General features: G+C 52.5%; 4 protein-coding genes across 8 annotated transcripts in view; 2 read left to right on the forward strand and 2 right to left on the reverse strand.

The window, feature by feature from the left end:
- On the forward strand, positions 1–11,467 carry pgap4 (post-GPI attachment to proteins GalNAc transferase 4). Of its 3 annotated transcripts, none has more exons than XM_086081893.1 (4): positions 1–142; positions 3,501–3,917; positions 7,273–8,000; positions 9,164–9,984. In XM_086081893.1, exons 2-4 carry the CDS (start codon positions 3,540–3,542, stop codon positions 9,279–9,281), a joined length of 1,224 nt encoding a protein of 407 aa, XP_085938019.1. In that variant the 5' UTR covers positions 1–142; positions 3,501–3,539; the 3' UTR covers positions 9,282–9,984. The 3 variants fall into 3 exon arrangements, with proteins under 3 accessions (XP_085938019.1, XP_085938021.1, XP_085938020.1); XM_086081894.1 differs by lacking the exon at positions 1–142 and adding an exon at positions 157–973 and having other exon boundaries at positions 9,164–11,467; XM_086081895.1 differs by lacking the exon at positions 9,164–9,984 and having other exon boundaries at positions 7,273–8,201.
- On the reverse strand, positions 9,107–13,457 carry rbm34 (RNA binding motif protein 34). The gene is made up of 11 exons (XM_086081896.1): positions 13,225–13,457; positions 12,740–12,881; positions 11,715–11,827; positions 11,024–11,228; positions 10,862–10,921; positions 10,202–10,245; positions 10,039–10,122; positions 9,891–9,960; positions 9,772–9,814; positions 9,570–9,688; positions 9,107–9,501 (listed from the first exon to the last, which is right to left on the reverse strand). The coding sequence occupies exons 1-11, from the start codon at positions 13,245–13,247 to the stop codon at positions 9,250–9,252; spliced, it is 1,155 nt and encodes a 384-aa protein (XP_085938022.1). The 5' UTR covers positions 13,248–13,457; the 3' UTR covers positions 9,107–9,249.
- tbce (tubulin folding cofactor E) lies at positions 12,431–18,426 on the forward strand. Of its 2 annotated transcripts, none has more exons than XM_086081891.1 (16): positions 12,431–13,867; positions 14,208–14,292; positions 14,385–14,546; positions 14,641–14,726; positions 14,858–14,957; positions 15,022–15,124; positions 15,188–15,264; positions 15,341–15,433; positions 16,208–16,272; positions 16,344–16,408; positions 16,488–16,640; positions 16,718–16,856; positions 17,357–17,425; positions 17,527–17,586; positions 17,644–17,735; positions 17,808–18,425. In XM_086081891.1, exons 1-16 carry the CDS (start codon positions 13,753–13,755, stop codon positions 17,901–17,903), a joined length of 1,560 nt encoding a protein of 519 aa, XP_085938017.1. In that variant the 5' UTR covers positions 12,431–13,752; the 3' UTR covers positions 17,904–18,425. The 2 variants fall into 2 exon arrangements, with proteins under 2 accessions (XP_085938017.1, XP_085938018.1); XM_086081892.1 differs by having other exon boundaries at positions 13,809–13,867; positions 14,385–14,575; positions 17,808–18,426.
- The window catches only part of LOC147169072 (nidogen-1-like), an 11,753-nt gene continuing 1,998 nt past the window's right edge, over positions 18,142–27,896 (reverse strand). For both annotated transcript variants that reach the window (XM_086081890.1, XM_086081889.1), the window contains exons 3-19: positions 27,464–27,678; positions 26,340–27,379; positions 26,077–26,217; positions 25,755–25,997; positions 25,387–25,587; positions 25,077–25,310; positions 24,105–24,242; positions 23,904–24,032; positions 23,692–23,820; positions 22,605–22,838; positions 22,317–22,489; positions 21,762–21,888; positions 21,513–21,684; positions 20,212–20,369; positions 20,023–20,146; positions 19,851–19,963; positions 18,142–19,323 (exon numbers count right to left, since the gene is read on the reverse strand). In XM_086081890.1, the coding sequence (XP_085938016.1) occupies positions 19,187–19,323; positions 19,851–19,963; positions 20,023–20,146; positions 20,212–20,369; positions 21,513–21,684; positions 21,762–21,888; positions 22,317–22,489; positions 22,605–22,838; positions 23,692–23,820; positions 23,904–24,032; positions 24,105–24,242; positions 25,077–25,310; positions 25,387–25,587; positions 25,755–25,997; positions 26,077–26,217; positions 26,340–27,379; positions 27,464–27,678 (3,708 nt within the window). In that variant the 3' untranslated portion in view covers positions 18,142–19,186. The remainder of the gene's footprint in view (positions 19,324–19,850; positions 19,964–20,022; positions 20,147–20,211; positions 20,370–21,512; positions 21,685–21,761; positions 21,889–22,316; positions 22,490–22,604; positions 22,839–23,691; positions 23,821–23,903; positions 24,033–24,104; positions 24,243–25,076; positions 25,311–25,386; positions 25,588–25,754; positions 25,998–26,076; positions 26,218–26,339; positions 27,380–27,463; positions 27,679–27,896) is intronic.

Here is a 27,896-nt window from a genome sequence, read left to right on the forward strand (position 1 = left end):
GGCGGGGGGCGACGGGGCCGATGACGTCACGGGGAGGTTGAGGAAGTGGCAGCGAGGGCAGCGAGCGGACGGAGCGCGACAGGCGACGCGAGAAGGAGCGACGGAACCCAAGTCCGGCGACGCTACAAAGACGCTTGATTTGGTGAGCGCGAGGCAGCAGACGTTCGCACCTTGGGCTCTTTTGGCGTTTTCACGCCGATTCCGTTCGCTCGCTCGCGGCCGGAAAGCGAGCGCTGCCATTGCAGGAACAAAATTGCCTTCGCGTCATCAAGTTCGCCTTTTGTCGCGTTTGGATCTTGTGCTTTGACATGACGAGCAACGAAACAAAAGGTTCCAGCAGTGACGTGAAGCTGGAAGCGAGCGAGCTTTCGCAAAAACATCAGAGTTGACGCTTCCGGGTCCGACGTGTGTTTCTGTACACCACACGTGGTTTTATTTGCATTTTTTTTTTAAGCAATACAAGCGCGATATCTTTCAATCAAGGCAACAGTAGAAGAATATATTCTTAATATGAAAATAGGCATAAAAGTCGTCTCGGCGTGCAAATTGAAATCCAGCAAAACAAATTCCCATTTGTCGTCACTGTAAACTGTTGTTTTCGCTGGAAAACCGTTCAAGCGGGTTTGACTTCCAAAAGCGGCCTTGAAACCCAAATTGAGCTCAATTACTTTGTTTCAACTCAACTACTTTCATTTTGGAGTTCTCTCAAAATTGTTCTCCAAGTTGAGTTAACTTTTTAGAACGAGTTGATCAACTTTTTTGGAAGTGAAATCAAATATTTCTTGCACATTATAAGAGCACGTGAACGCGAGTGACGTCATCAAACGAACTTGCATCTGCTGTCGGTGTCGTTAAAAGTCCACCAAAAGTCCATTCTGACGGATCCATTCCACATTCCCAGACGCTCTGTTCGCAAATACAACATTTGTTCCAACACGTTCGCTTCATCTCAAACAACTTCACAACAAAACAGGTAAGTGAAAATTGGGGGGGGGGAATCAAACGGTTCCAAAAGTTCTGAGATGACCATAAGATTGCATGTTTGTACATTTTAGCAATTCTAAAAACAAAACAAGAAACCGTTGACTTCAATGTATTATTTATAGCTGCTAGTCTTCTAAAAACATAAAGTCTAAATATAAACAAGAGCAAACTCACAACAATAATACAACAAACTGCAAAGTCCAAAACCGACAACATCAACAGACATCAAAACAAAAGTTGATTTCCGAGTCCGGTTGAACGCTCACGATGACCCTCCGAAAGAACTTGAAGGTGTACCTGACGCCGTTGTGGGGTTACTCGAGGTTCGAGCGACGGATGGCGCGACCGGCAACCAGCGACACGCGGCAGCTGATCAATGACGCGCGTTCTCCAAGCGCCACAAACGCATGGCGGCGAGCTCCTTCCTGTCCGATCAGCCGCCGTCACGCGTGCGTTCCTTTCGAGTCGTCGCGCTTCTGTCGTTCAAAAATGTCAAAGTTCATCATATTCGACGCATGTTTTGCATCCACTTAGAAAATTCTAACAGATGAATAAAAAAATATCCCCAAAAACAGGAGGTTTTTCTCTTCGTTTTTCATAAAAAATATTCCCCAAAAAAGGGAGGAAAATATGATTAAAAAAAAAAAGAAACAAAGCTGGTATTTTTCTTTTGACCTCTGAACTCCAAGTGACTTGTTGCAGACCCGCTAATAGACACGCAAACATATTTAGAAAAAATATGAAAAACTGTCATTTTTTTATAAAACATGGAAAAAATACACAAAGCTCCTCAATACAATTAGTCAGAATGGTTTAGTTTCAAGTGAACGCAACGCGCGTCCACAAGAAACGGGTTCGACAGGTTTCATGTTTTTCTACGCGTGGAACGAAGAACGCCAAGCAAACGTTGTGGGACGGCGCTCGCATGTGGCGAGACGTCATCGGCGGCAAACGAACATGTGACGCGCGCGACTGGCCAGCAAGTCGCTTTGTTGCTTCCCGCGAGGAGGCGTCATGGAATTCATTGCCTCTCCCAGCTGAAGTTTACTGTCAAGTGCAGGCGGAGCGAAGCGGGTCGACGCTTAACGCCGACGCCACAAACGCCCACGCGAACGCCAACGGACGTTGGCGTGTCCAACCTTGTGTAAGCTCAACTTTGCAAGATCTTGAGGGTTTTTGGGGACCACGCGGCCTTAAAATACAAAAATCAGCAGCAGCCTGCAAGCTTTTTTGGAATCCTCTCGATCAGAGGTGGGCAACCCGGGTCCTGGAGGGCTTCGGAGTCCCGCAGGTTTTGAATGTTTCTCACTTCCAACACAAGCCGATTCCAATCAACAGGTCGGCGATCCGGCTTCCGCAGAGCTTTCCGATTGGCTGATCACAGATCAGCTGTGTTGGAGGAGGGAAACATCTCAAACCCGCAGGACTCCGGCCCCCGATGCGCACCTCTGCTCTCGACGGAGCGCTTGGTTTCAAGATGCAATCCATTTTCATTGCCTTGATCTTTAAAACGAGAGCGCCGCCTCGAGGAGTCAAAAAAACAAAAACAAAATTCCCGAGCGCTTCCTTTCCCACAAGTCAATGAATTTTCTTTGAAGACATTTTGGACGAGAGCAAATTGATGTCTTCTTTTGCCGGCACGAGGGAAATGCAAGTAAGCCCTGAAATGTTGTGACATGACGCCCGCCCTTGCCGCTCTCCATTTCACGCCCAGACAACATTCTTCTCGTACCCATCAGCGTCTGCGCGGCGCGGCGCGGCCCCCGCCAATGTGACCCAACCGCTCGCACCAGCCACCTCTTCCCGGACCCGGTCTGGCCAACAGCGCCGTCTGGTCTCGCCCAGGCAGGACGGCGTGGGCCTTGGAAGCCGCGGCTCCTCGTGAGGCCCCCTCGGACCACCCGAGGCCCCCTCGGACCACCTGAGGGCTCCTCGGACGGTGGATGTCTTTAAGCAAGGACTTAAAACCTTCCCTTTTTAGAAACGCGTATCAACTGTGATTTTTATGATTTATTTATAGTGTTTTTTGTATTTTTAATGTTCACCTTCTGCAGCACTTTGAGGTTTGATGTCAAATGTCAAGTACTTTACAAATAAAATGTATTATTATTTATTATTGCCGACACTTGTTTTGAAGAATCCAAACATTCAATCGGCTCCTTATTGATATTCGTTGATGTTATCACAAAAATGTTTGTCACGGACTGAAATGACTTTTCAGGAACGCGTTCAAATGTTGCCTGAATTATGTTTAGCGCATTTGAAAACAAAATATCCTCACAAATGGACATTTGTGGGCCCGTCCACCATTTTGTTGCGTTAGTTCAAATAACACAAAATGGAGCCGAATTTGGCTGGGCCCTTCGGACGTCATAGTCTGCATCAGCCGCACGAGGGCGCCCCCCCATGTCAGATCTGTAAATTATTATTATTATTAAAGTCTTCAATTACAGTACGGGTCATTTTCAAATCATTCCTGGAGAACGACTTCTTGGTTTTTGTTCTTCTTCCTGCAGGTCCCCTGGGCGAAAGTGCGTCGCCGCCGGCCGGACCCGATGCCGACTCGCCTCCACGTGCGCTGGTCCAGGGGCGCCACGCAGGCACTGGTGGTGTTTGCGCTGACGTTCTGCGTGGTGCTGCCGGCGTGCTGCCACCGCCTGCTGCACTCCTACTACTTCCTGCGCTGGGCCTACCAGGACGACGTGTGGCAGGACGCCTTGAGCCAGAGTCTGCGTTGCGGGCAGGACGCCTTGCGATTCTGGCAGGGCGCCGCCCCCGACCCCGCCGCCGCCGAGCCTCCCCGGCATCCCGAGCTGCTGGTTACCGTGGTGACCGTGCGGCGGCGCAAGGCTCTCCGTCATCACTACCTTCTGCAGGTGATGCGCCAGCTGAGCGCCCTCCTGGCCGGCTGCGGGGAGCGGCCCTGCGCCCAGGTGCGTTCAGTGTCACGCGGCGAGTCGCTACCTCCTTTTTTCTTTTTTTAAATCACATTGTATTTCTTGAGGCGGGGCTCTGGTGTATCCATGGGGCCCGGCCGGGTACAGTCTGAAAAGGTAACGTGTGTGGGAGGGGCCAAAGGGGTCGGGTGCCCAGTAAGCTGGGCGGCAGACAAAGGCGGGGACTTTGGCGGTCCGACCCCCGGCTACGGAAGCCAACTCTTGGGACATGGAATGGCACCTCTCTGGCAGGGAAGGAACCCGAGCTGGTGCGCGAGGCCGAGAAGTTCCGACGAGATGTCGGACTCGCCTCCACACACAGCTTGGGTTCTACCAATCCTCTCAAGAGGGGCTGGACTCTCTTCCGCTCGGGAGTTGCCCACAATGAGAGGCGCAGAGCAGATGTGGGCATACTTATTGGCGCCTGTACGTTGGGGTTCACCCCGGTTCGACGAGAGGGGAGCCTCCCTCCCCCTTCGGGTGGGGGGGGGGGGGTACTGACTGTCATTTGTGCATATGCACCAAACAAACAGCGGCTAAGAGTGCCCACCCTTTCTGGAGTCGTTAGAGGGTGTGCTGGAGCGAGCGGTGTTGGACACTCAAGTGAAGAGGGTCAGAGCTGCCAACTGATCACCACCTGGTGGTGCGTTTGCTCCGATGGCGGGGGAAGATGCCGGTCTGACCTGGCAGACCCAAACGTATTGTGAGGGTTTGCTGGGAACGTCTGGCGGAATCCCCTGTCAGAAAGAGTTTCAACACCCAATTCTGGCAAAACTTCTCCCTTGTCTCGGGGGACAGTCCGCGTGGACCATGTTCCGCGCCTCCATTGTTGAGGCAGCCGATTGGAGCTGTGGCCGTAAAGTGGTGGGTGCCTGTCGTGGCGGCAATCCCTGAACCCGTTGGTGGACACCAGCGGTAAGGGATGCCGTCAGCCGAAGGAGTCCCATCGGGTCTTTTTGGCCTGTGGGACTCCGAAGGCAGCGGGCATGGGAAGAGTTGGGTCAGGCCATGGAGAGCGACTTCCGGATGGCTTCCAGGAAATTCTAGTCCACTATCCCGCGTCTCAGGAGAGGAAAGCAGTGCCAATTAACACTGCATAGTGAAGATGGGGTGCGGCTGACCTCGACTCAGGACGTCATGAGTCATGGGGAGAATACTTTGGAGATCTCCTCAATTCCATCGTCACGTCTTCCTTTGAGGAAGCAGAGTCTGGGGACTCTGAGGTGGGCCCTCCTATCTCTGGCGTCAAAGTCACTGATCTGGTGGGAAAGCTCCTCTGTGGCAAGGCCCCGGGGGTGGATGAGATCCGCCCGGAGTTCCTAAAGGCTCTGAATGTTGTGGGGCTGTCGCGGTTGACACGCCTCCACAACATCGCGTGGACATCAGGCACAGTGCCTTTGGATTGGAGGGGGGTGGAGGGTGTGTTCCAACTCTAGAGGGATCACAATCCTCAGCCTCCCTGGTCAGGTCTGTTCAGGGGGGCTGGAGAGGAAGGTCCGTCAGGGAGTTGAATCTTGGGTCCAGGAGGAGCAGAGCGGTTTTCGTCCCGGCCGTGGAACAGTGGACCATCTCTACACCCTCGACAGGATCCTCAAGGGCGCATGGGAGTTCGCCCAACCAGTCCACATGTGCTTTGTGGACTTGGAGAAGGCGCTCGACCGTGTGCCTCAGGGAGCCCTGCGGGGGGTGCTTCGAGAGTACGGGGTACCGAGCCCCGTGATACGGGCTGTTCGGTCCCTGTACGACCGGTGTCAGAGTTTGGTCCGCATTGCCGGCAGTAGGTCGAATTCGTTTCCAGTGAGGGTTGGACTCCACCAAGGTTGCCCTTTGTCACAGATTCTGTTCTTTTATGGACAGAATTTCTAGGCGCAGCCGAGGCGTTCCGGTTTGGTGGCCTCAACATCGCATCTCTGCTTTTTGCAGACGATGTGGTGCTGTTGGCTTCTTCAAGCCGTGATCTCCAACTCTAGCTGGAGCGGGATTGGGATGAAAATCAACACCTCCAAATCCGAGACCGTGGTCCTCAGTCGGAAAAGGGTGGCGTGCCCTCTCCGGGTCGGGGATGAGATCCTGCCCCAAGTGGAGGAGTTCGGGTATCTTGGGGTCTTGTTGACGAGTGAAGGTAGGACGGAACGGGAGATCGACAGGCGGATCGGTTCAGCGTCTGCAGTGATGCGGACTCTGTATCGGTCCGTTGTGGTGAAGGAGGAGCCGAGTCGAGAGGCGGAGCTCTCGATCGACCCTCACCCATGGTCTCGAGCTGTGGATCGTGACCAAAAGAACAAGATTCCGGATACAAGCGGCCCAAACGAGTTTTCTCCGCATGGTGTCCGGGCTCTCCCTTAGAAATAGGGTGAGAAGCTCGGTCGTCCGGGAGGGACTCGGCGTCGAGCCGCTACTCCTTCGCATTGAGAGGAACCAGCTGAGGTGGCTCGGGCACCTGGTTTGCTGCTTGAAGTGGCTGGGGAGAGGGACGTCGAGGCTTCTTTGCTGAAGTTGCTGCCCCCGCAACCCGACCCCGGATTAAGCGGTAGATAATGGATGGAACTTTATCAGGGATGCGCTTTCTAACTCTCCACAAACTGAGTTAGAATCACATTAAAAGTCAACAAACATAAGAAGGAAGAAAAGAGATTTATATTATTTTTGCTCACAAGGAGAACGGACAGAGACTGTGCACGGATTGCAGGCTCCTCCCCGTTCTGGCCCACTTTGCCGGGTCTCCTCTTTTTTTTATTGGGAATACGAATACATAAGTTACAAAATGGTTGCTTGCTCTAAAGGGGCGGGGAAACGCACACCACAGCAACCTCCAAGTATACGACGTGTTGTTCCACAGTTCGTTGGCAAAGCCGCTATCTTGAGATCTGCCCCCCTGTGGCCCGCGCTCGCATTACCCGCGCCCGGGCCCAGCTGCCTCCGAAATATGCGTCATCACGTTGATTCGCGCAAGACGAAGACGGTTGCATTAACTTGAATCTGCTAACAAGTCAACCTTCCCAGATTTCTGCATTCCTCGACTCGCTATACGCGTCGCATGTACGTACGCGACGTCATGGTTCCGTTTGGTTGTACCGTTCCGTTCTCTGGCCCACCTCTCCCAATCGTGCTAAACTGGGGATCCGAACCGTTCTCAGGCGCGGATTGATTGATTGAACTTTAGCAGCGGGCGTTTTTGGGCACGGCACGATGGCGGCCCTCGTGTGAGTGAACCCGAAGCCAGTGTTCTCCAAGCCCGGTCCTCGTGGGACCCCCATCCAGCCCCTTTTCTATGGAAAAGGAACTGGATTGGGGGTCCCGGACGACCGGGCTTGTGAAAGACCCGACTGAGGCAGCGACTGTCCCGTGGCAGGTGTTGCTGTGCGACATGGAGAGCGGGCCGGAAGTCCACGAAGACGCCAAACTGCTGGAACGCCACTTCCACGTGCTGCGCCGGCCGGCGGGCCCCCGGCGCGAGCCCGTCAACCCGTTTGAGCAGGAGAAGCGGGACTACGTGTTCTGCCTGCGCCGCGCCTTCCAGCTGGCGCAGCCCGAAAACATGGTGGTCCTGGAGGACGACGCCGTCCCCCGGCCCGACTTTTTCCGGGTGCTGAAGGAGCTCCTGAGCCGGCGCTTCGCCGCGCGTTCGCTCTACGTCAAGCTGTACCACCCCGAGCGGCTGCAGCGCTACTGGAACCCAGAGCCCTACCGCATCCTGGAGTGGGTGGGGCTGGGCCTGCTGGGCGCCACCCTGCTGCTGCGGCTGCTGTCCTTGCGCATGTCCGCCGGTCACCTGGCGCTGTTGGCCGTGTACGTGATGGCGGCGGCCGAGCTGTTGGGCCGCCACTACCTGCTGGAGCTGCGCCGCCTGTCGCCGCAACTGTACGCCGTCTCGCCCGCCACCGAGTGCTGCACGCCCGCCATGTTGTACCCGGGAAACGCCTCCCTGAGGGTGGCGTCCTACCTGGACGGCGCCGCCTGCTTCAAGGGCAACGCCAAGGACACGGTTCTGTACCGAATGGTCCGCAACATACCCGGGGAACGCTCGCACAGCGTGGAACCCAACCTGGTCACGCACGTCGGATTCTTCTCCTCCATTAGGTAAAACTCGTTTTGACGGCCGCCCGCCGGGAAGCTTTCCGCTACCGAGGTGCCTTTAATATTTTCACATGAGGCGGGATGCCAAAGTGGGCGTGTCGCGTTTGGCTGACGAGTCTCTCAAAGATTTTTCTTTTCTGGCGTGCTGTAAAATGTTTCATTTTCAAACATGTGCCTTGGATCAATAAAGTTTTGTCAAGACTGCCTTTGGCCGCAGTTTGTCGTGTGTCCAGTAGGTGTCACTTTTCTGGACTCCGCCTCCTCGGCTGTCACTCAAACGTCATTTTGTGCACGGACACGGCTTGAAAACTTGTTCATCGCTTATGACGGTGCTTTGTGTGTCACCACGGCAACCTAGCGGGGATATCTCATTGACATAATGCATTTCCTAGCCCCTCCCCCTAACCATCAACAATGATTGCCTACCCATATTCCTTACCCTAACCCAATTCAAACCTAAACTCTAAAACCAAGTCTTGTCTAAACTTGCAAAATGGCCGCACACGCCCTTCAAACATCTGCCAAAACAATCGGCCAACTGGACGATTATTTTCCCCTTAAAACGTTATTGAAGAAAAGCAAATTTCCCAATGCTGTGAAAGTACCCTGAATGCACCATTTTGCTTGCGTATCAACTGGCAAGTGTGTCGCGTATGTTATTCTGTTAACTGAAACTAAACACACGACCATAAGAAAGACATCCGCTCGATATTTGAATGCAAAAACCACACTAACCTAGCGCTAATGCTAAAAGCGAAGGGGGGATGCTAATAAATGGCAACCGGAAAATAGCATCGCGTGTTCTTCCTTCAAGACCCAAACATTGAGGACGCAAAGACACAAATTCTTCCCAAGAGTGAAAAACAAGTTCTTTTAGTTCGGGTGACCAAATGTGTTTTCGGACGTCCTGTTGGGGCTTCCGGGGGTCATTTTATGCATTATATACATTTTTTAATCTGTATTTTTTTTCTGTCAAAAATCAGCATCGACATCGGCCTCAAAAAATGCATATCGGTTGGGCCCTAATATAAATATTGATCAAAGGCCGTGATCTCCGCAGCTTGCATTGATTCAACCCCCCCAAAGTAACTTCTAAATCATTACACAGATGACAATATAGTAAAGAAATTTAATACTTTGCAATGTATTCCATTTTTCCACTGTAGACGGATGCCAAAAAGTCCAAACCGGGAGCGATCCACAGGAGGAAATGCCAACATTTGCCACAAGATGGCAGCAAAAGCCGCTCCACTTACTTGTCTTGCTTTTTTCTGCCCTTCCTGACCTTCTTGCTTTTTTGATTGGGGCAGGCCATCTCGCCCTTGAAGTTCTGACTTTTGCCCTTTTGGCCCCGGTGGCTGGCCCCGGTCGCGACGGGCCGGCGGCTCCCCCCGGCGGCGGCGGCGCCCCCGGCTTCCTTCTTGGTGGAGCGCTTGACCCTGATGGAGCGACGCTCCAGCTTGGAGCCTTCCAGCTTCAGCGCCAGTTGCACCGAGTCGCAACTCTGACGGGGTCAGGACGTGGCAAAGGTTAAAGGTCACGCGCATGTGAGCCACCGACGTGCGCGGTTACCTCAAAAAGGACGTAACCGAATCCTTTGCCCAGGCCCGTCTTGTGGTCGCGCACCAGTCGGACGGCCTCCACGGCGCCGCATTCCTCGAAGTGTCGTCGCAACGCCGACTCTTTCAGCTCTGGCGCAACCGCGGCGACAACGCCACGTTACCATGGCAACAGGTCAACAACGCAAGACGGCGCCCGCCAGACGGCGACTCACCGAAGTTGAGGTTCCCCACAAAGACGGAACGCTTGTGGTCGTGCTGCGGACGCAAACGCCGGCCGTCACAAACACGCCGGCCAATGAGGTGACAGCGCAAGCGGGTGGGCGGGACTTACGCTTTGCACCGCCTTAGAGCTCACTCGGTCCACGCGGATGATGAAATCGTTCTCCATCTCCATGCCGTTCCTGCGGGGAGGAGGGGAGGAGTCAGGACGGGTGGGCGGGCGTTTGGCGGACAGAAAGCGGCAGACGGGCGACGGTGACCTCTGCAGCGCTTTGGCGACCCCTTGCGGCTCCTTGAAGACCACGTAGGCGTTGATGTGCTGCACCGACGGGTGAGCTTGACGCCTGACGCACACACAAGATGGCGCCTGACTTTGGGCGTGTGTTCGTGTTTACCCGTGTGTGTTTACGCGTTGCCACTCACTTGATGGCGGCGACTCTGCGCGACATGGCCGGATCCTCTCGCACCTGCGGCGAGCCCAAGCAGACGTGACTTCAGAGCAGCCCCTCCCACTTTTGGGTGCTTGTTTTGTTTATTAGCGTTGAAATTAAGGATGCACGATAATATCGGTGGGCAATTTGACGTCATGCAGATCATAAAGAAATCCGCCAATAATAATCGGCTTGCCGCATTGTTGTGCTCAACCCCTCCCCTCCCCTCTCCTATGGCAGTGTCGCATATTTGTGACGTCATAATGCGCGCGACCTGGTGTTGACAGAAGACGCATCATGGCAGTCGCCAGTGTGGCCTTTCTTTATTGCGTCTCCCCAAAATGCCCCTCGCAGTTTTTTGTTGCATTTTTTAAACACGACTCTTGTTTTGGAAAACACAAAATAAGTTACTTGTTGTCTTTATCAATCAAATTCACCTTCATGATGCTTTACACAATGTTTCAAAGTATTTGTACATGTTAGACTTAAGAGTTGGATTTGCATTCAAGTTCATTTTGCAATGATCGGCTTCCTTATCATTCATCGACATCGGCACTTCCTAAATGATTGGTTTATCGTATCGGTTGAAAATGGCTTTATTGTGCATCCCTAGTTGATATGAAGTTTTGGAGAAAACGTGCATTTTTGTTACCATGGAGCGGAAGCGGATCGACTCGACGGCGCCGTCGGCCCTGAAAATGCCGAGCAGCGTCTGTGGAGCCACAACACGCACACACAGAAAGACAGACAGCCTTTAGGAGCATGTTGTGCTGCGGCAGAGGTCAAAGGTCAGGTGCCTGCGCCCGGCGTTGACCTTCTTGGTGCAGCCGATGGGCAGATTCCCCACGAAGGCCGTCCTCTGGTTTCTGCTCTGTTCTTCCTGTTTTTCCTGCCGCCGCTGCTGGCGCTTGAGCACCCAATGCTCCGCCCCCTTCTCCAGCCCCGCCTCTCCGGCACCGCGTTTCTTCCGATTGGCCGGCACTCGCTCGTCCTCGTCTGCGTTCTGCAGGCCCTCCTCCCTGGAAAACAATCGGATCCACTTCAAACAACGATGGAGAATCTTGTGAAAATCGACAAAATGACCGATTAATTGGATTGCTCATTTCATCATCTTTTTTTTCTTTAAACAAAACATTACAAGAGAAGAAAAAAAATTGCCTCCCAAAATCTGCAAAACAATCAGCCAATGTTTCTGTCTGTTGCAAAGAAAATGAAGACTTGTAAAATTGTCAGAATTAAGGGAGCAAAATAGAATTGACTCATTAAAAATAGAATTGACTCATTATGTATTTGTATTCATTCATTTGCCGATGAATCGGTTATCGGGCAGCAGCCTCTAAAAATCCAGACCAGTCAGATGCTGGTAAAAATATCATTCGTTATTCATTTATCTCATGAAATAATTTCTTGATTTCCTGATTAATTCATCATAAACAGGTGTTGAGCCACGCTAGAACTTAGCTTAGCATGAGCAGCTCAGTTTCGATGAAGAGCAGTTTTGTGACCTGTTGTGCAGCTTCTGCTCGGCTTCCATTTTGGGCCTTTTCTTCCCTTTCGGCGTCTCGCCAGCTTCACCTTTGACCTCGGGAACCTCCGGCTGCTCGCTGAGCTGTGGAAGCTGGCGACATTGAAATGAAAATGTTGATCTTATTTATCAGCAAACATTGAGAGACTTGACAGATGTTTGTTTGGCCGCTCTTGCACTTGCACTGTTTTGTCACTTTGTGCTTATTTTGCCGTGACGGGCGACTCACCCGCGAGCGTGATTTTGCCGTGATTGGCTCTGACCCGTCAACTGCCGTCTCATCAAGACGGCGAGCACTTAGCTTAGCGCTTAGCGAACCCGTCGCTACGAAAGACAAGTGTCGTCGCACCGGCCGTGACGCCGGTCAACGGCAACGCCGCCATGTTGTCAAATGGTCATTAATGAAGTGAGACCTGCGTGTTGAAAAAAGCATCTCGCCACCTCCAACCAACGTTTGGATCTCAATGTCGTCAATCCGTGACCCACTAAGCGAATTGTACTAAAGTGGGCTGAGAATGTGGATCACTCGCAGCCTATTTTCAGCGACAAAACAAGTTGAAAACTAACAGCTGCGGTTGTTAAGAATTCGTCTCGGGCTGGCCACTCCCCTCCCTAGATACCGCTCTCCTATTGGCCGGAGCGGACCACGGGCTTCCCGCGAGCAACTCGGCGGCCGTGGAGGCGGGAAACAAAAATAGCAGACGCGGGAGAGGAAGAAATGAGGGAGGACGTTTGCGACGTGGGACTGCTTTGGCTTCCGAGGAGATGACGCGTCAGCGCCGCAAGTGATGCGGAACGAACGCGGCTATTGACACAACCGCCCGCACGTGACTCGGGCAAAGCGGGGGTCCGACATTCAACGAGCGTCTCTACAGCCTGAGCCGCGGCCGCCCACGGACATGCTTGGATGAAATAAGCGAACACTTCTTCTATCCCGGTTTGTTTCCTTTCTTTCAGTCAACTTGCTGTCTGAAAGTGGCTTGTTTGTGGTTTTGCAACACTTACCTGCGGCGCGGCCTTAAAGAGGACGCTTGGCGGCGGCGCGGCCGCGCTGAACAGAGCTGAAAGCGAGCCGGCAGCAGCGCGGTTCTTCTGCGACAAACTTCCCGACACCTCGCCCACTTGGTAGTCGGAGGAAGCTTCCACGCTGAACACAACAACGAGGTCAAAGGTTACGGCAGCAGTGGCTATTTTGAAATTGTACTAGAGTACAAAAAAGGCGGGATTCGACGACCTAATTTAACCATCGCACCACACCAACATTCAGTGACGCAAAATTTGCATTTGTAGTTCTAACGCGATTCACGGTCAAATGATCAGTGTAGTCAGTCAGTTGCCGGTCACGGCAAAATATCCACTTGGAAAGATTAAATAAGACATAACTTATCTACTCAATACACATAAATGTCACAAACGACAACGTTAAGATTGTCGAACTCGTTTTTGTATGTATTATATTCATTATTATTACATTCATGGTGTCAACAAACCTCTGAGCAACTTTCTTCTTCATGGTGTTAATCGGCAACGTTTCGCCTTCGCTGCTCGTATAAATATCTAAGCTTGTACTTAAGTCTAAATTCAGGTTAAACGTCGACGCTAACCGACATTCTTTCTTGTTGGAGCGCAAAAAAAAAAGATTTGGTTTGATTTCTTGTTGAGACGCGTGCGATCGATCGCTCGCTGGCTGCTGCTGCTGTGGTCCTTGAGCTAAATGTGTCCGGTAGGAAACAAAGTTCCACCTTTCATCTAACCTAACATCTTTCGTTTTCGTGCAACACTCGACGCAGATTTACATTAATAAATTAACAAAAAATAAAAACATTGATTAAGTCAATCTTATCTTTTGTATTTGTTGCTGAATATAATCGGAAGCCTCGGGAAACTGAGTACGTCATGTAAAAGAGTCCCTCCGATGCCGGAAGTGAGAGCGATGGTGTGCTTTGCAAATTAGCGTCTCTTCCGTCTTCAAAGCTTGTTGTTTTTGTGACTTTTCACCGTCGGTTAAGCTGGTGCGGATGGCCGCGGATCAGACGGAAGCGGTGATTCCGGAGGACGCCCTGGGTCGGCGGGTGGCGTGCGGCGAGCACCGGGCCACGGTCCGCTTCGTGGGCGCCGTGCCGCCCACTGCAGGTACTCACGACACCCGCATCAAAGGCGGACTGACTGGTCGCCAGCCAGTGTCGGAGGGCACTAGCGTAAAGAGCGAGTGAGTGGTCGCCAGCCGTGTCGGGACACTTGAGACGGACTGGTCGCCAGTGTCACTTTAGGTAGACAAAAGACTGGTCGCCAGCCAGTGTGTCAGAACATACATGAAAATATGGACTGAGTCAGGACAGGTGGACAAAAGACAGACTGGTCGCCAGCCAGTGTCTGTACATGCAGATGACAAATGGACTGGTCGCCAGCCAGTGGCAGGGCGGTATCGCTAACTGGCCGTGTGTGCGTGCGTGCGTGCGTGCGTGGGTGTCAGGTGTGTGGCTGGGCGTGGAGTGGGACGAGCCCGCGCGAGGGAAACACGACGGCCTCCACCAAGGCGTGCGCTACTTCACATGCAGGTAATTGTCCTCGCGTGCAGCGTCCGCACGCACGCGCGCACGCACGCAGGCCGCCTTTCGTACATGACCTCCTGCTGACGACCTCTTGCCAGGCACCCGACGGGAGGTTCCTTCGTGCGTCCGTCCAAGGCGAGCTTCGGCACGGACTTCCTGTCGGCGGTGCGGCGCGAGTACGAGGCGGCGGAGGCGGACGAGGACGAGGAGATCAGCATCTCGGGCAGGACGCTGGAGTGGGCCGACGTCCGCGAGCGCAGGTGAGCCCCGCCGAGGTCCGCGAGCGCAGGTGAGCCCCGCCGAGGCCGCAGCGCCCGATGTCCCGTCGACGATCTTTTTGTGCATGTGTCGCAGTCTGGAGAGTCTCCCGAGCGTCCTCCTCCGCAACTGCCAGGTCAACGGGCCGGGAGAGGATGGGCAGATCTTCACAAGCACACCCAGTACCTTTTTGGCACCTTGAGAGTCGCTGTTGTGGCAGTGGCGGCCATGTTTGGAGTTCTCCAAGTTGCGTTTATAGCTTGTGGTTTTGTAGCATGCGTCCATGTTTGGAGTTCTTTAACGTCGTGTCCAGACGTGCGCTGGTTGGACCTGAGCGGCTCGCTGCTGCGCTGCTGGGAGGATGTGGCCGCCATCGCTCGGCAGTTGGAACATTTGGAGGCCCTTCAGCTCAGGTTCGAGTCGTCGCTCGCTCGCACGTTTCCTGTCTTGCGCGTGAACTCTGACCTCTCCTCGCAGCTTCAACAGACTTTGTTTGCCCTCTGACCCCGCGGCCCGCCGCCAGGCCTTCTGCAACCTCAAAGTTCTCACGCTGATTGACTGCGAGCTGACGTGGACGCAGGTACGAGTCATGTGACAGGCCCTGCTCGGTCACCGCCACGTCTCTAAATTGTGGCGCATTCAGATCCTGCAGTGCGCCCCCATGTGGCCGAGGTTGGAGGAGCTCATCGTGGAGGATAACGACATCACGCAATTGCACAGGTGGCGCTGCGCAAACAAGATGGCCGCCACCAGGACAGAGGGCGTGGCCTAGCTAACACGCGTGTGCGTCTTTCAGACCGGAGGGCGTCCTGCAGGAGCTGAAGTGTCTCAACGTGTCCAAAAACCGCCTGGACCAGGACAGCCTGCTCAACCTGGCCGCTCTGCCAAGGTCATCTCGTGCCTCCGTCACTTCTGTGACGTCAAATTTTGACTCCACCCACAACAACTTCTAAAACCTTCAACTTTTCTAGAGTCTCAACACCATTTCACCTCGTAGTGAACTTAGTAATGGTGTTGGCGAACCCTTAACTCGACTTGCAGAACGCACTTTTAGAACCTTCAACTCCACATCTAGATTGTTTTGGTCGACTTCTAGAGCCTCCTGCATTTCGAACCCTTTAGTGTCCGAGGACCTTGAACTGGACTTCCCGAGCCTTTTGCTTGGCTTCTGGATCATTCTGGTTGTCTCTAATGCTCGCCTTTTTGAACCTTTGACTTGACCACTAGAACGCTCTATTTAACCGTGAGAACTTGACTTTTGGAACCCACGAGTCATCTTTTAGAACCCCGTTCACGACTTTTAGAACCTTCTTGTTGTCATCCAGAACCGTTATTTAACTTCTTAAACCTTCTACTTGATGTTCACAAGCCTCGACTCCACCTTTTAGATTGTTGACTTGACTTCTAGAACCTACAGATGAATTTCTTCGGGACTTTCCCGCTCATGTTTAGAACTTTTTCTCGACTTGTAGAACCTTTCATGTCTATGACGACTCTTGGACCTTCCGCTCGACTTCTGTAGCTATTTGCTTGGCTCTAGAAATCGCGCTGGTTGTCTTTTAGAACCCTTACTGGACTTGAACCCTCTCCTGCACCTTTAGAACCTTCCGCTTGACTTGTGGCGTCTTGAAATGTGCTTGGCATGAAGTTGTTGTTGTTGCAGATTGGAGCATTTAATCATGACTGAGACGGGCTTGTCCAACATTCGCATCCCCGACGCCGTGCCAGGTAACCTCGCGTGTCGCCGTCGTGTCGCCGACGTGTCGCCGTCGTGTCGCCGACGTGTGCTTTTCCTTCAGGAGCGGAGACGTCCGTGTTTGCGTCACTGGAGAAGCTCAACCTGAGCCAGAACAACATCTCCGAGGTCCGAAGCTGACGTCAAGTCCTCCAATTTCACGGCGTCCCTTAACGGCGGGCCCCGCCCCCTTTTGTGACACATTCAGTGGGGCGTGATTGACGAGCTGTCCAAGTTGCCGTCGTTGCGTCACCTGTGGTGTCGGGGGAACCCGTTGGCCAGCAGCGACCGCAACCCCAGGACGGCCAATCAGATGCTCATCGCCAAGCTGCCGCACCTGCGCGTCCTTAACGGGTCCGACGTACGTGCGCGCGCGCGCGTCCTTGTTCCTGCGCGCGTGTGTGTGAGAGAGATGCTGAGCGGCTGCCATGGTTACAGGTGCACCCTCAGGAGAGGAAGGGGGCGGAGTGCGACTACCTGAAGATGTTTGGAGAGGAATGGCTGCAGGCCAGGGGGCGGAGTCAGCTGAGCCAGGAGTTTGCCAATCGGCATCCACGTTACAGCAGCCTCATTCACAGTAAGCCCCGCCTGCTCGAGTCCGGACGAGCGTTTCCACCTTGCAAGTCGAGACCAGAGTTCACCAATTCCGGTCCTCGAGGTCCGGAGTCCTGCAGGTTTGAGATGTTTCCGCCCACTAGCACACCTGATTAATATAATCAGCACGCCTGATAACGATCCTGATCTTCAGTGTCAGGCGCGTTGGTGGGCGGAAACATCTGAAACTTGCAGGACTCCCTTGTCTGGCTTCTCGAACCTTGTTGTTTTCTTCTTGAACAATTCCTTGGCGCTTCTATTCCATCTTTAGAGCTTTCTGCTCACGTTCAGAAACCTTCCTTCAACTTCTCGAACCTTCCACCCAAAATGGAGATTTTTTGCTTGGCTTTGCCATGTCCTGCCTGTCTTTTCGAACCGTCACGGTTTACTTGACATCTCCTTTTAAAAGCTGTCAAATGTGGTCATCGTTGGGGTTGTCGGGCGTCTGCTGGACATTTCCATCTTGCCGTTGCTTGTTTCCAGAGTACGGCGCTCCCGAAGAAGGCGAGCTGACCAAGCGGCGACCGTTTGCGCTGAAGAATCAGCTGTTAAGTAAGCCCCGCCCATTCCCCTGGCCCCGATTGGCTGGCGCGCAGGCAGCCGCAGAAATCCGCAAATTTGTTGTCGTTTCTTTCCGTGCCGCTGGACTGCAGAGCTCACCTTCGTGTTTGTGGACGACGCGGCGAGGACGCCGGTGGAGAAGAAACTTCCAGGTTGGCGCCCGCCTTACGTTCGTGACGCGTGATGTTAATCGCAACGATTGCACGCAGCCACCATGGAGGTCCAGAAGGTCAAAGGCCTCCTGTCGCGACTCTTGAAGGTTCCCGCAGCCGACCTGAAGCTCAGCTACACCAGCGCCAAGGTGCAAACGCGAACATCACGCGGCGTGCGTGCGTGCGTTTGTGTCACTCACATGTTGCGTTGCTGCCGGCAGGTCGCGGGTCCCGAGTACCACTTGGACAGCGACCTGAAGACGTTGCTCTTTTATGCCGTGGAGGACGGCGACACGGTGCTCGTGCGGCGCTCGTAAGCACGCGCGCATACGACAAACGCGGCCAACAAAGCGCACGAGCGACATCAACACGCGTTCCGCAGACAAACGCACGCGCTCGGCCATCGTTTTTCACCATGACGACGTCACTGGCATCTCTCGTTCCCGTGGCAACCCGTGGCGGGTGCACGGCCAGACCTCCCGTCTGCTAGCGGTAGCAACATGCTAACAGCTCTTGATCATGTTGTTCTTGTTTAATGTATTAAATGAGTCCACATGTGAACAACAAAAGTTTATTTGCTTTGCCTAAAAAAACAAGTAAATGTGTGTAAAATGTTTACAAGGCAGAAGGTCGATCTTGTGATCTTCATCATCATCATCATCATCAGTACCATTGCGAGAAGAAGATATGCAAGTTTATCGTAGAAAAATTGATTGCATAAGAAAGCTCACAATTCGGTGTCAATAAAGTTAGTATCATAAAAAACATTTCATTGAGGTGATTTGCAAATTTGAACGCGTTTCGGGTTAAATGAGTTGAACTGCTTGTCATGAAATAAATTGCATTCCATGTTTTTAAGTTGGTGTTTTTTTTACTTTCGAGCTTGAATCCGCTTTCAACGTCACGTCGTACTTTGATGGCACGTTGACGCCCATTCAACATTTCAATCTTTCAATGTACAGTAACTTGAATGTCTTTTGAACATACTCTACTTTTAATCTACTTTTCAAATACTAAGTCGTTGTAAATGTACTTTATAGTTTGTTGTTTTCATGTCCTTTTAACATTTTTAATGCTGTTTCGATGTACCTCAAATGTACTTTTAGTGCACATTTGATGTACTTTTTAAATTCAATCTACTTTCTGAATGTACTTTTAAAACGATACTTGACCCATTGAGCCATTTTCAGCACTTCATATTTTGTCCAGAATGAATTTGATAACTTCATTATTGTTCATGAACAATTCAAATCAAATGTTTCCACTTGCTGCCGACTGAAGATGACATCACCTGTGCTTGGGAAATAGATCAACGAACGACCAATCACGGCTCCCGTTTCCTGGGTTTGGTCAGCAAACTGAGCCGTGATTGGTCGTTACCTGTTCCCTCGGCACGGGTGATGTCATCGAAGTCAGTCGACAACAAGTGGAAAAAATGCGCTTTTTTTGAAGCGATTCATTCTTCATGAACAATAATGAAGTTATCGCATTCATTATAAACAAAATATTAACTTCTTACTCTTGAATGATCCTTTTAAACACACACGCAAAAGCAAAAAATTTAATTGTAACGACAAAATGAAGCGTTGCCAACATGCGTTTACTTTCCCGCCACGCAGCGCTCGCCGTTAGCGTGAATGTCGTTGGGGTCGTCCGGGCAGTGACACGTGTAGCCGCGGCCGGCGCGCGGCAGACACAGGTGCGAGCAGCCGCCGTTGTTGGCGCACACGTTGGCCACTGTAGGAGGAGCAAAAGTGGTGTCGCGTTAGCCGGCAGCGAAACTCAAACTCAGATGGTCGCCTTCAGCGCCTTGTTAGCATGTTAGCTTAGAAGTTACTATTTCCACAATCATAACGCGAGCATCGTTAGTTACTATGCTCAGTTGACATCAGTTGATCAAGTTGGAAAGTTCGTGTGTAGTAAAGTTCTAGAAGTCAATTAGTATGGAGGACCAAAACTGCCAAAATTAAAAATGAATAAATATTTTTTTAACCTCTTCTTTTTTCTTTACTTCATATATATAGTTTTATTTTCATTTATATATTTTTTGGCATTAAAATTTTTAACTACATATTTATATCCGTTTTTACATTTATTCATTAGCCTCATTTTAAAAAAAAACTTTTATTTACTTATTTATTAAATAAGATACATGCATGCATATATACAAGGTCTGGAAGTCAAGCGGAAGTTTCTCGGGGTCGTGCAGTCACAAAAAGGTCAACTGGAAATTGAGTCAAGGTTCCGCGCGCTAAGCTACGCACCTTGCGGACACTGCGCGCTGGTGGCGGTGACGCCGTAGAGTCGAGAGCGCTTGTGCGGCAGGAAGTGCTCCGTCTCTTTCCCCGTGCGGAGGTCGACGCCCACCACCGCCTCCCTAAGGTCAAACGGCAACATCAAGTGACGCCGACGGCCGCTCGCCGCTCACTCTGGTACCTCCTCCAGTCGGTGTAGTACAACTTCCTGCCCAGCGTCACGGCGGCGAAGGGGTAGACCACGGCGGCGGCGATCACCCGACGCTGGCGCGTCGCCATGGCCAAACACTCCAACAGGCGACTTCCTGTCACAATCACAACACTTCCTGTTTTACGACTCGCTGCGGTCATTCCCGTCACGTGGTCTGACCTGCGTCGGCCCAGCAGAGCTGCTGTGTGTGCAGGTCAAAGGTCAGAGCGTTGGGGAGTCCCAGGCGGTCCTGCACCAGCACGGCGCGCTCCGAGCCGTCCATGTTGGACATCTCGATCTTTGGACCGTCTCGATCCCAGTCCGCCCACATCACCTGGCTGCGGACGCGACGGGGTCACGACGCATAGTCATTTTATTTTGAAAGGCAAGTCAGCCCAAATATATTTACACTTACATCTTCCATGTATGGAGGACCAAAAATGCCAAAATCTCAAATAAATCAATACAAGCGAAAATAACAATAGATATAAAAAATAGAATTCAAAAATGAACCCGATAAAGCCAAACTTGTTCTATTAAACACAAGACATTTTGAGCTCTCGAGTTCACGAGTGTAACATTTGTTTCCCCATTAAAAGCCTGACGTATATAATCTGACACATGCATTGCACGGATAATCCATGAGAGGGCAGTATCACCCAGTTGACGGCTTTTCCAGCGACCTTGCAAGATCGCCCCAAATGACAACGGACAGACACACCTGTATTTATTCCTATAGTGGGAAATATTCTTTCTGATATTTGGAAATATGTTTGATATGTCTGTTTATTATGATATTTTTCACAGTTGTAAATGTATCAATTGAAAGCATTCTGACCGGATGTATCAAATATGACACAAATCAAAAGTTATACGTAGAAGTTGATTTTCCATGTCGGAGGGCGGCCATTTTGTCGCTTGCTGTCGACCGATCACGGTCCATCTGTTTTCTGAAGCTGAGCCGTGATTGGCTGTTACGCGAGTCTTGCGCCATTTGGATGTTTTCATTTGGCAGCAAATGACAAAATGGCCGCCTGAGATGGATACAAATAATGGCTGCGTTTTGTTTCTTCGCTGATATTCCACAAACGCAATATTCATCAGAATGCCGCGTTCAGATACACGCAACGTATTATTGTCATGAAAATGGCTTGACTGGACTTGCCCATTAAATATTCGATAACTTTTGAGCGATATTGCATTTCTGCTCACTGAGACGTCGGTTGACGTGACAATCAGAGATCTTTTCACTTTACTGATAATAACAAATGACCTCTTGACCTACTTGAACCAGCTATAGTGTCGTTTCTGCTAGAACTCGTACCACACGTCCTGGATGCCATCAGTAATGGATTACTTCTTATTTGCATCAGGTCAAGTAGTAATCTATTACAGTACTGGTCTTTCAGTTACATATGACTTTTGTGAGATTTGCTCTTTCTGGTGCAAGGGCGCGACTCGGCGCCCCGCCCGCCACTCACCCGTGGGCGGGGTTAGTGACGATGGGGCGGGGATTGACCAGGCCGGTATCGAAGAGAACCCGCCGGTGACGGCCGTCCAGCGACGCAACCTCCACCGTGTCCCGCACGGAGTCGGTCCAGAACAGGAGGCGAGACACCGGGTCCACGGCCAGACCTTCAGGACTCTGCACGTCTGGCGAGAGGACAATTTGTCCCACAAAGTTGTGGACGGCCGACTTTGACGACATGCGTCCGTCATCGCTTGGTTACCTTTGGTGGCCAGGGTTTGGACGCGGCCCCCCATCAGACTGGTCCTTCTGATGGCCGGTTCTGTGATGTCGCTGAAGTAGACCTTCTGTTCCGCACAGTCGAAGGCCAAGGCCACCACTACGCGGTCCTAAGGACAAGACACAAGGACCAGGGACTGTCAGGTCCCTTTACCTGCTTATCGTTTGCTTGTACTTTGACTTCGTGTACGCCTCCTGATCTTTGTGCTCTTTTTTGTTATGAAACGATTGCTTTATCAAAGTCTCTTGTGTTTAGTCTGCTTTGGGGTCCTTTTTAGGTTTGACACGCCACAACAAAGACAAGCTACGATTGAGCGTGTGACAGGAAGCGGACATCCACACGTGATCTGGTCATAGCGCAGAATTTGGTCTCAAGACATGATCTGGTCTCGGGATATGATCTCGTCATAGGACGCGATCTGGTTTCAGGACATGCATTGGTCTCGGGTGGTCTGAAGATGTGATCAGGTCTCAGGACGTGATCTTGTCTCAGGCCAGCCAAGCTCAGGTCTTAGGACACACGACGTGGCGGCCTCACGGGAATGTGCAGCAGAGTGGTGCCGTCCTCCTCCTTCATGTGGTTTTGGTCCAGAGGAAGGACCTCCATCTTCCCACCCTGAGCAAACAGCAGTTTTGTTCCGAGGGCAACCGGCTGGACGTCAGGTCTTGGCGTGGGTCCGAAGGGAGCCGGACTGACACTGGGGTCCAGACCTGAAAGATGAAGGCAGGGAGACACGCTACTGATCCAGGTCAGAACAGGTTGACGATGTGTACAAAACGTTAACTACTTGATACCAGCAGCTATTAGCATGCTAGCAGCACTCACACAAGAGGGCGTGGTCTGCTGCTCTGCGCGTGTTGGGGATCTCTCGCCCGCTAGCGTCCACACACCAACACTGCGCCGCGTTGCGGAGGCACTGAACGGACCGGTACCGGCCGTCCGGGTCACACTGCGGCACGTAGCCATCCTCGTCCACCGTGCGACGCAGGAAAGAGAAGAAGCCGGACGAAGCGGACGAGGCGGCGGCGCGCTGACGCTCACATGCGCTCTTCTCGCGCTCTGACCAACCAAAAGTACACGTGACGAAGGCCGTCACTCAAAATGCATCAAAGGGATCATACCGGTCATCATGGGCGACAACGACGGGGCGGAGCCATCTTAACGAGACTGAAGGACCAACATTCGGACTTGCTAATAATATACTGCCATGCTAATTATTTGAGCTTACCAACACGCTACCTACATGAGGCCAACAACTGGCTGATAGCATGACATGAAGCCCACAGCATGCTAATTACATCATGCTGATAACATGCCAGCCACATGATGCTAACAAGCAAATTACATCATACATTATATCAATAACATGGCAATTACATCAGGCTAATTGCACAATGCTAATTAATATGTAAACTACTAGAAGGTAGTATGTTAATCAACATGCTAATTCTAACATGTTAATCAAAAGATGCTATTAACAATGCTCACATGATGCTAACAAGCAAATTACATTATATCAACAACACAGCAATTCCATGATGCTAATTACACGATGCTAACAATATGTAAACTACAAGAGGCTAGTATGCTAATCAACGTGCTAATGCAGGCCACATGATGCTAACAAGAAAATTATCAACACAGCAATTACATGATGCTAATTACATACTAACAATATGTAAACTAGAAGACTAGTATGCTAATGCTAACATGCTAATCACATGCTAATGACAATGCTCACGTGATGACAACAAGCATCGGTTATATCATCAACACAGCAATGACATGATGCTGACGTAAATGACTTTAAAGCGTGTTTTAGCAAATGGCGGCACGCTGGCGCGCCACACGCAAAAGCAATGAGGTCAAAACATGTTGAGGAAGATGTCAACATTCCCGTCATGGCGCCTACCTGAGGGGGCGGGGCTGCAGACCATGCCGTCGCCATGGTAACCTTGGAGACAGCCACATACGAACGATCCTGGCGTGTTCGAGCACACGGCGTCTTGGTGGCATGACGAAGTGGCGCACTCGTCCACATCTGAACACACACGCGCGCGCGCGCGCACGGTAGCTCAGGTGCCACAAGCACTCAGCGGTTCTTTTGGCGGGGGCGGTACCTACCAACGCACACTTTTCCATCGGCGCCATTCGCAAATCCCGACGCACACTCGCAGCGGAAACTTCCGGGACGGTTGACGCACATGCCGTTGGGCCCGCACGCGCGCGCGGGCTCAGCGCACTCGTCCACGTCTGCCAATCAATTCTCCGCCGTAAGTCAACCTGTCCATCAAATTGTGTCGCCATGGCGACGGACGGGCTCACCTCGACACCGGCGTCCGTCTCCATGGAAACCAGACACACACTCGCAGCTGAAGAGGAGCCGAGGACCCGCGCGGCACGCCGCGTTCACGTCGCAACCGTGACGACCCGTCAAACACGGGTTCTGCTCAGCAAGTGCAGCTGAAAGGCACGCGCAGGCGCGGCGGTCACGCGCGAGCATTTGCTGTGACGTGTTGACAGATGTTTGCCCACCTGACTTGAGTTTGTTTTTCCTGAATCCTGCCGACCCCGGCGGACGCCCCCTCGAGACCTCCGCTTTTTCCCAAGGCCGCTGCCCCCCCCCCCCCTCCCAAAAAACAACAACACCACCAACCCTGCTCCACTTCATGACGCGACCTTGGAACCCCGCCAGCTTGCAGCTGAGGCAACAAATGGCAGGAACCCGCTCCGATGTTTATCTGCGCCACAAAACAATATTGCTAGCGATCTCATCAACTAGCGGAAGTCTGCACAGCCCCGTGAGTCGCTGCCATTTGCCCGGCGACCAATCAGACATCCACGAGAGAGTGGACGGACGGACAGACAACAGAACACATTCCAAAAACTTATCGTTGGCAGCAAGGTCGCGTCAAAGGTGGCAAATCCAGGTCCAGAAAGTAAAACCCCTGCCACAGTTTGGCTTTATCCCCAGCTGCTAGCTAGCTAGCTCCCATGGTGCTCGTTTACTGGCTAGGGAACTAGCTAGCTAGCACCGAGGGCTAAAGCCAAACTGCGGCAGGGGTTTTACTTTCTGGACCTGGATTTGCGACCTCTGGTTAAAGGCTAGCTAAAGTAAGCTAGCCGGCAGAAGCGACGCCAGAACACAAAGTATGCGGAATTGTTTTACTAGCGAGTGTGCTAGTACACGGACCTCAAGAAGGATATGAAGAATGTGGAATAAATGCTCAAACAACTTCCGGTGTAAGTTTGGGACGCCAGAACGCTAAGTTAGCAGCGGCCGCAAGGTCAACTGACCACGCAGGGAGCCGACGGTGTTGCTGGTGGCGTAGCGTGTCAGGTTGTGCCTGGCGTCGAACATGACGAAGACCTGGTCCACGCTCAGCTGCTGGCTCCGGGGAAGGGGGTCAGCGGGCGCCGCGCGGGGGCACTCGTGGAAGGTGATGGTCTGATGCCAGCGGTAGCTTCGGCGCTGCGCCGCACCGTCCGGAGGTGTCACGTTGTAGTTGAGCTGTGAGGACGACGCGATCTCTGCAAGGACCGCAACATCTCGTGTCGAGTTCCAAACGAGTCCGTGGTGGTCTTGGCGGCGTGCAGTCTCACTCACCGTTGCGGCCGCGGCGGTGCAGCTCCTTGTAGGCGGCAATTTGCACGGCGGAGCCCGGCGGAACAGGCGGAAGGCGGCCGTCCAGCCGCGTGCTGACCGCCAGGTGCTCGTGCTCGTCCACGCCGTTCAATTCCTGCCTGATGCTCAGGCGCTCGTTCCCGGGATGGAACGTGACCTCGGCCCGCCGGGAGAATGTGCCGCCTGACACAATAGGCGTCGGTAGAAGTGGACGGCACCAAAACAAAGCAAAGACGTGCGCCGGAAATGAATGCAAGTGGCGCCGCTGGAGCAAAACTAAAGCCGGTCGAAGACAAAACCAGGAGAGAAAAAACGAAAGACAAAACGTTTCTGTTTTTTGTTACTCTTACCAATGAGACGGAATCCGTTTTGGTACCCGGGTTGTTCCAGGGCAAAGGCCCACCCGACAACTCCGCCCAGTGCCGACAGCGGCAGCAGGGACGGGCCCAGCGTGTCCGGGACGTTGCTAATGGCCACGTAGGCCCGTCCGTCATTGGCCACCACATACGAGTGCAGGTCAGCGTTCAGCTCCACCTCCAGACTCCCGACAGAAACCCGACCCAAGACTTTCCCGTTGACCCGTTGCGGTTTGCCTGCCGGCCACAAGACGTTTCTGACAAGTGCGCGACTGCGCGCGCGCGTGTTGCACAAAAGAATCCCAACGCTACCCACCTTCCGCCACGCAGTCCCACCCGCTACCGTAGAATCCGGGCCTGCAGTGGCAGCAGTAACCGCCGCCGTGGTCGCGGCAGTCAGCAAAACCGGAACATTTGTGTCTGTTGTGTGCACACGAGTCCAATTTGTACGCAAACACTGAAGAGAAATTCAAAAGCACAAGACGAAGCCCATCAAGAACCAGTCGAGGAAAGACACGATCGAGGTCAGAGACAATAAATTCATTCATCGGCTGAGCTGGACAAGATTTGTTGGCTCACCGTTCACATGGAAATCTTCTTCGTCAACCTCCACAACGCTTTGGACCGGATCAGGGACTGGAGAGTGCCTGGATTCAGATTCGGATCCAGGATGGAGTTGCCTGGTCTCGGAGCGGGATGGATGGTCGTGGTGCCTTGACTGTGGTTCGGGATGTTCTGGTTGATGTGGATATCTTGAGCCAGGATCCAATGGTTCTGGCTCGTGTAGATCCAGATGTTCTGGGTAACTTGTCCCTGCTTGGTCCGGTTTCCCGGGGTGACTTGACTCAGGAAGCAACTGCGCTGGCTTGTGCTGATCGAGGTGTTCTCGGAATCGTGGTTCAGGTTCTGCTTGGTCCGGGTATGTTGTCTCAAGTTGATCTGGAAGGTCAGCATATTTTGGTTCTGCTTGGTCCGGATGTTTTGCGTCGCTTCGTTCAGGTTGATTTGGATGTTCTTGTTCCTGGTATCCCGACTCGGGATCCAGTTGTTCTGGCTGGTGTCGACCCGGATGTTCTGGGAATCTTGCTTCAGGTTGTTCTGGAACTTCCGGATATTTTGGCTGCGTTTGGTTCGGATGCTCGGAGACTGTTGATTTGGTAACCAGTTGTGCGGATCTTGGGTCTGGATACTCAGTTCTTTCGGGGTATTCTGGCTCGGCTTTTGGCGGATGTGCCGACTGTGGTTGTTCCCCGTCACGGTTGCTGCGTGTCGGCGTCCCCGTTTCTGTTCCAGGAAATGCCGTCGCAGCCTGTGGTAGTTCTTCAGATTGCGGCTTTGTGCTCGTGTTTTCAGGTTGTGGGTGACTGCTTTGGTTGCCAGTTAGAGTGTCAGTGGTCAGCATCTGCCATTCCATGGTCGCCGCTCCAGTCGGTCCAGGTCCGGAGTTCCTGTCCACCTGCATTTGTTCATCTGATTGCCGCGGCAACCCGGCAACGGGCACGCCACCGGACGTTGCCTTCTCGGAAAGACTTGTGGCGTTTCCTGCGGTAATGCCCACAAAAGTGGACGTGGACCCGATCTTGTACACCCAAACTCCAGCCTGCGCCGCGTTGGTCTTCCTGGGGGGGGGCAACAGGTTTAAGTCGTTGGTAGGCATGCGCAAAGACCAGAACGAAAACTGGATTGTGACGTCCCACACGTACTCTGTCAGCTCCAGAACGGAGGTGTCGTTCCAAGTGGTGGTGCGGTAGTAGACCCCCTGCTGGTTCCAGAACCAACCCGGTACCGAGCCCTCGTTGAAGCCCGCCTCCAGTGCGCCTACTGACGTGGACAGGAACTGCAGGCCGTCGCTGGGATACAAGAGGATGGCGAAGCTGCGAGACGGCAAGAAGGCCAAAACCAGCTGGAAGGTGTTTCTCTGAAAACAGCACAGAAGCTCCTCACGTTCTGAAGGTTCTGAACGTTCTCACAACTTCACAAGCACTTCAAGTCCACTTGCTCCCATCAAGAAGCGAGGCTCAAGTCAACAAAGCAACTCAATCCACTGAACAGCAGCTCACATTTTGAAAACTGGTCAAGTTGAAAACACAAACATCACGACTGACAATCCAACATCCCACCTGGCAGCTGCTTCAC

Source organism: Leptonotus elevatus, chromosome 8, assembly GCF_054856555.1.
Source record: "Leptonotus elevatus isolate MCC_2025b chromosome 8, RoL_Lele_1.0, whole genome shotgun sequence".
In the NCBI taxonomy this organism is placed as follows: Eukaryota; Metazoa; Chordata; class Actinopteri; order Syngnathiformes; family Syngnathidae; genus Leptonotus; species Leptonotus elevatus.

Coding starts and splice junctions, on each gene's coding strand:
- pgap4 (XM_086081893.1), top strand. CDS start 3,540: ATGCCGACTCGCCTCCACGTGCGCTGGTCCAGGGGCGCCACGCAGGCA. Junction 3,918..7,272: donor GGGAGCGGCCCTGCGCCCAG/GTGCGTTCAGTG, acceptor GTCCCGTGGCAG/GTGTTGCTGTGCGACATGGA. Junction 8,001..9,163: donor GGATTCTTCTCCTCCATTAG/GTAAAACTCGTT, acceptor TTTCCACTGTAG/ACGGATGCCAAAAAGTCCAA.
- rbm34 (XM_086081896.1), bottom strand. CDS start 13,247: ATGAAGAAGAAAGTTGCTCAGAG. Junction 9,815..9,890: donor GCTCTAAGGCGGTGCAAAGC/GTAAGTCCCGCC, acceptor TTGCGTCCGCAG/CACGACCACAAGCGTTCCGT. Junction 9,502..9,569: donor TCGGTTACGTCCTTTTTGAG/GTAACCGCGCAC, acceptor TGACCCCGTCAG/AGTTGCGACTCGGTGCAACT.
- tbce (XM_086081891.1), top strand. CDS start 13,753: ATGGCCGCGGATCAGACGGAAGCGGTGATTCCGGAGGACGCCCTGGGT. Junction 13,868..14,207: donor CGCCGTGCCGCCCACTGCAG/GTACTCACGACA, acceptor CGTGGGTGTCAG/GTGTGTGGCTGGGCGTGGAG. Junction 15,434..16,207: donor AACCTGGCCGCTCTGCCAAG/GTCATCTCGTGC, acceptor TTGTTGTTGCAG/ATTGGAGCATTTAATCATGA.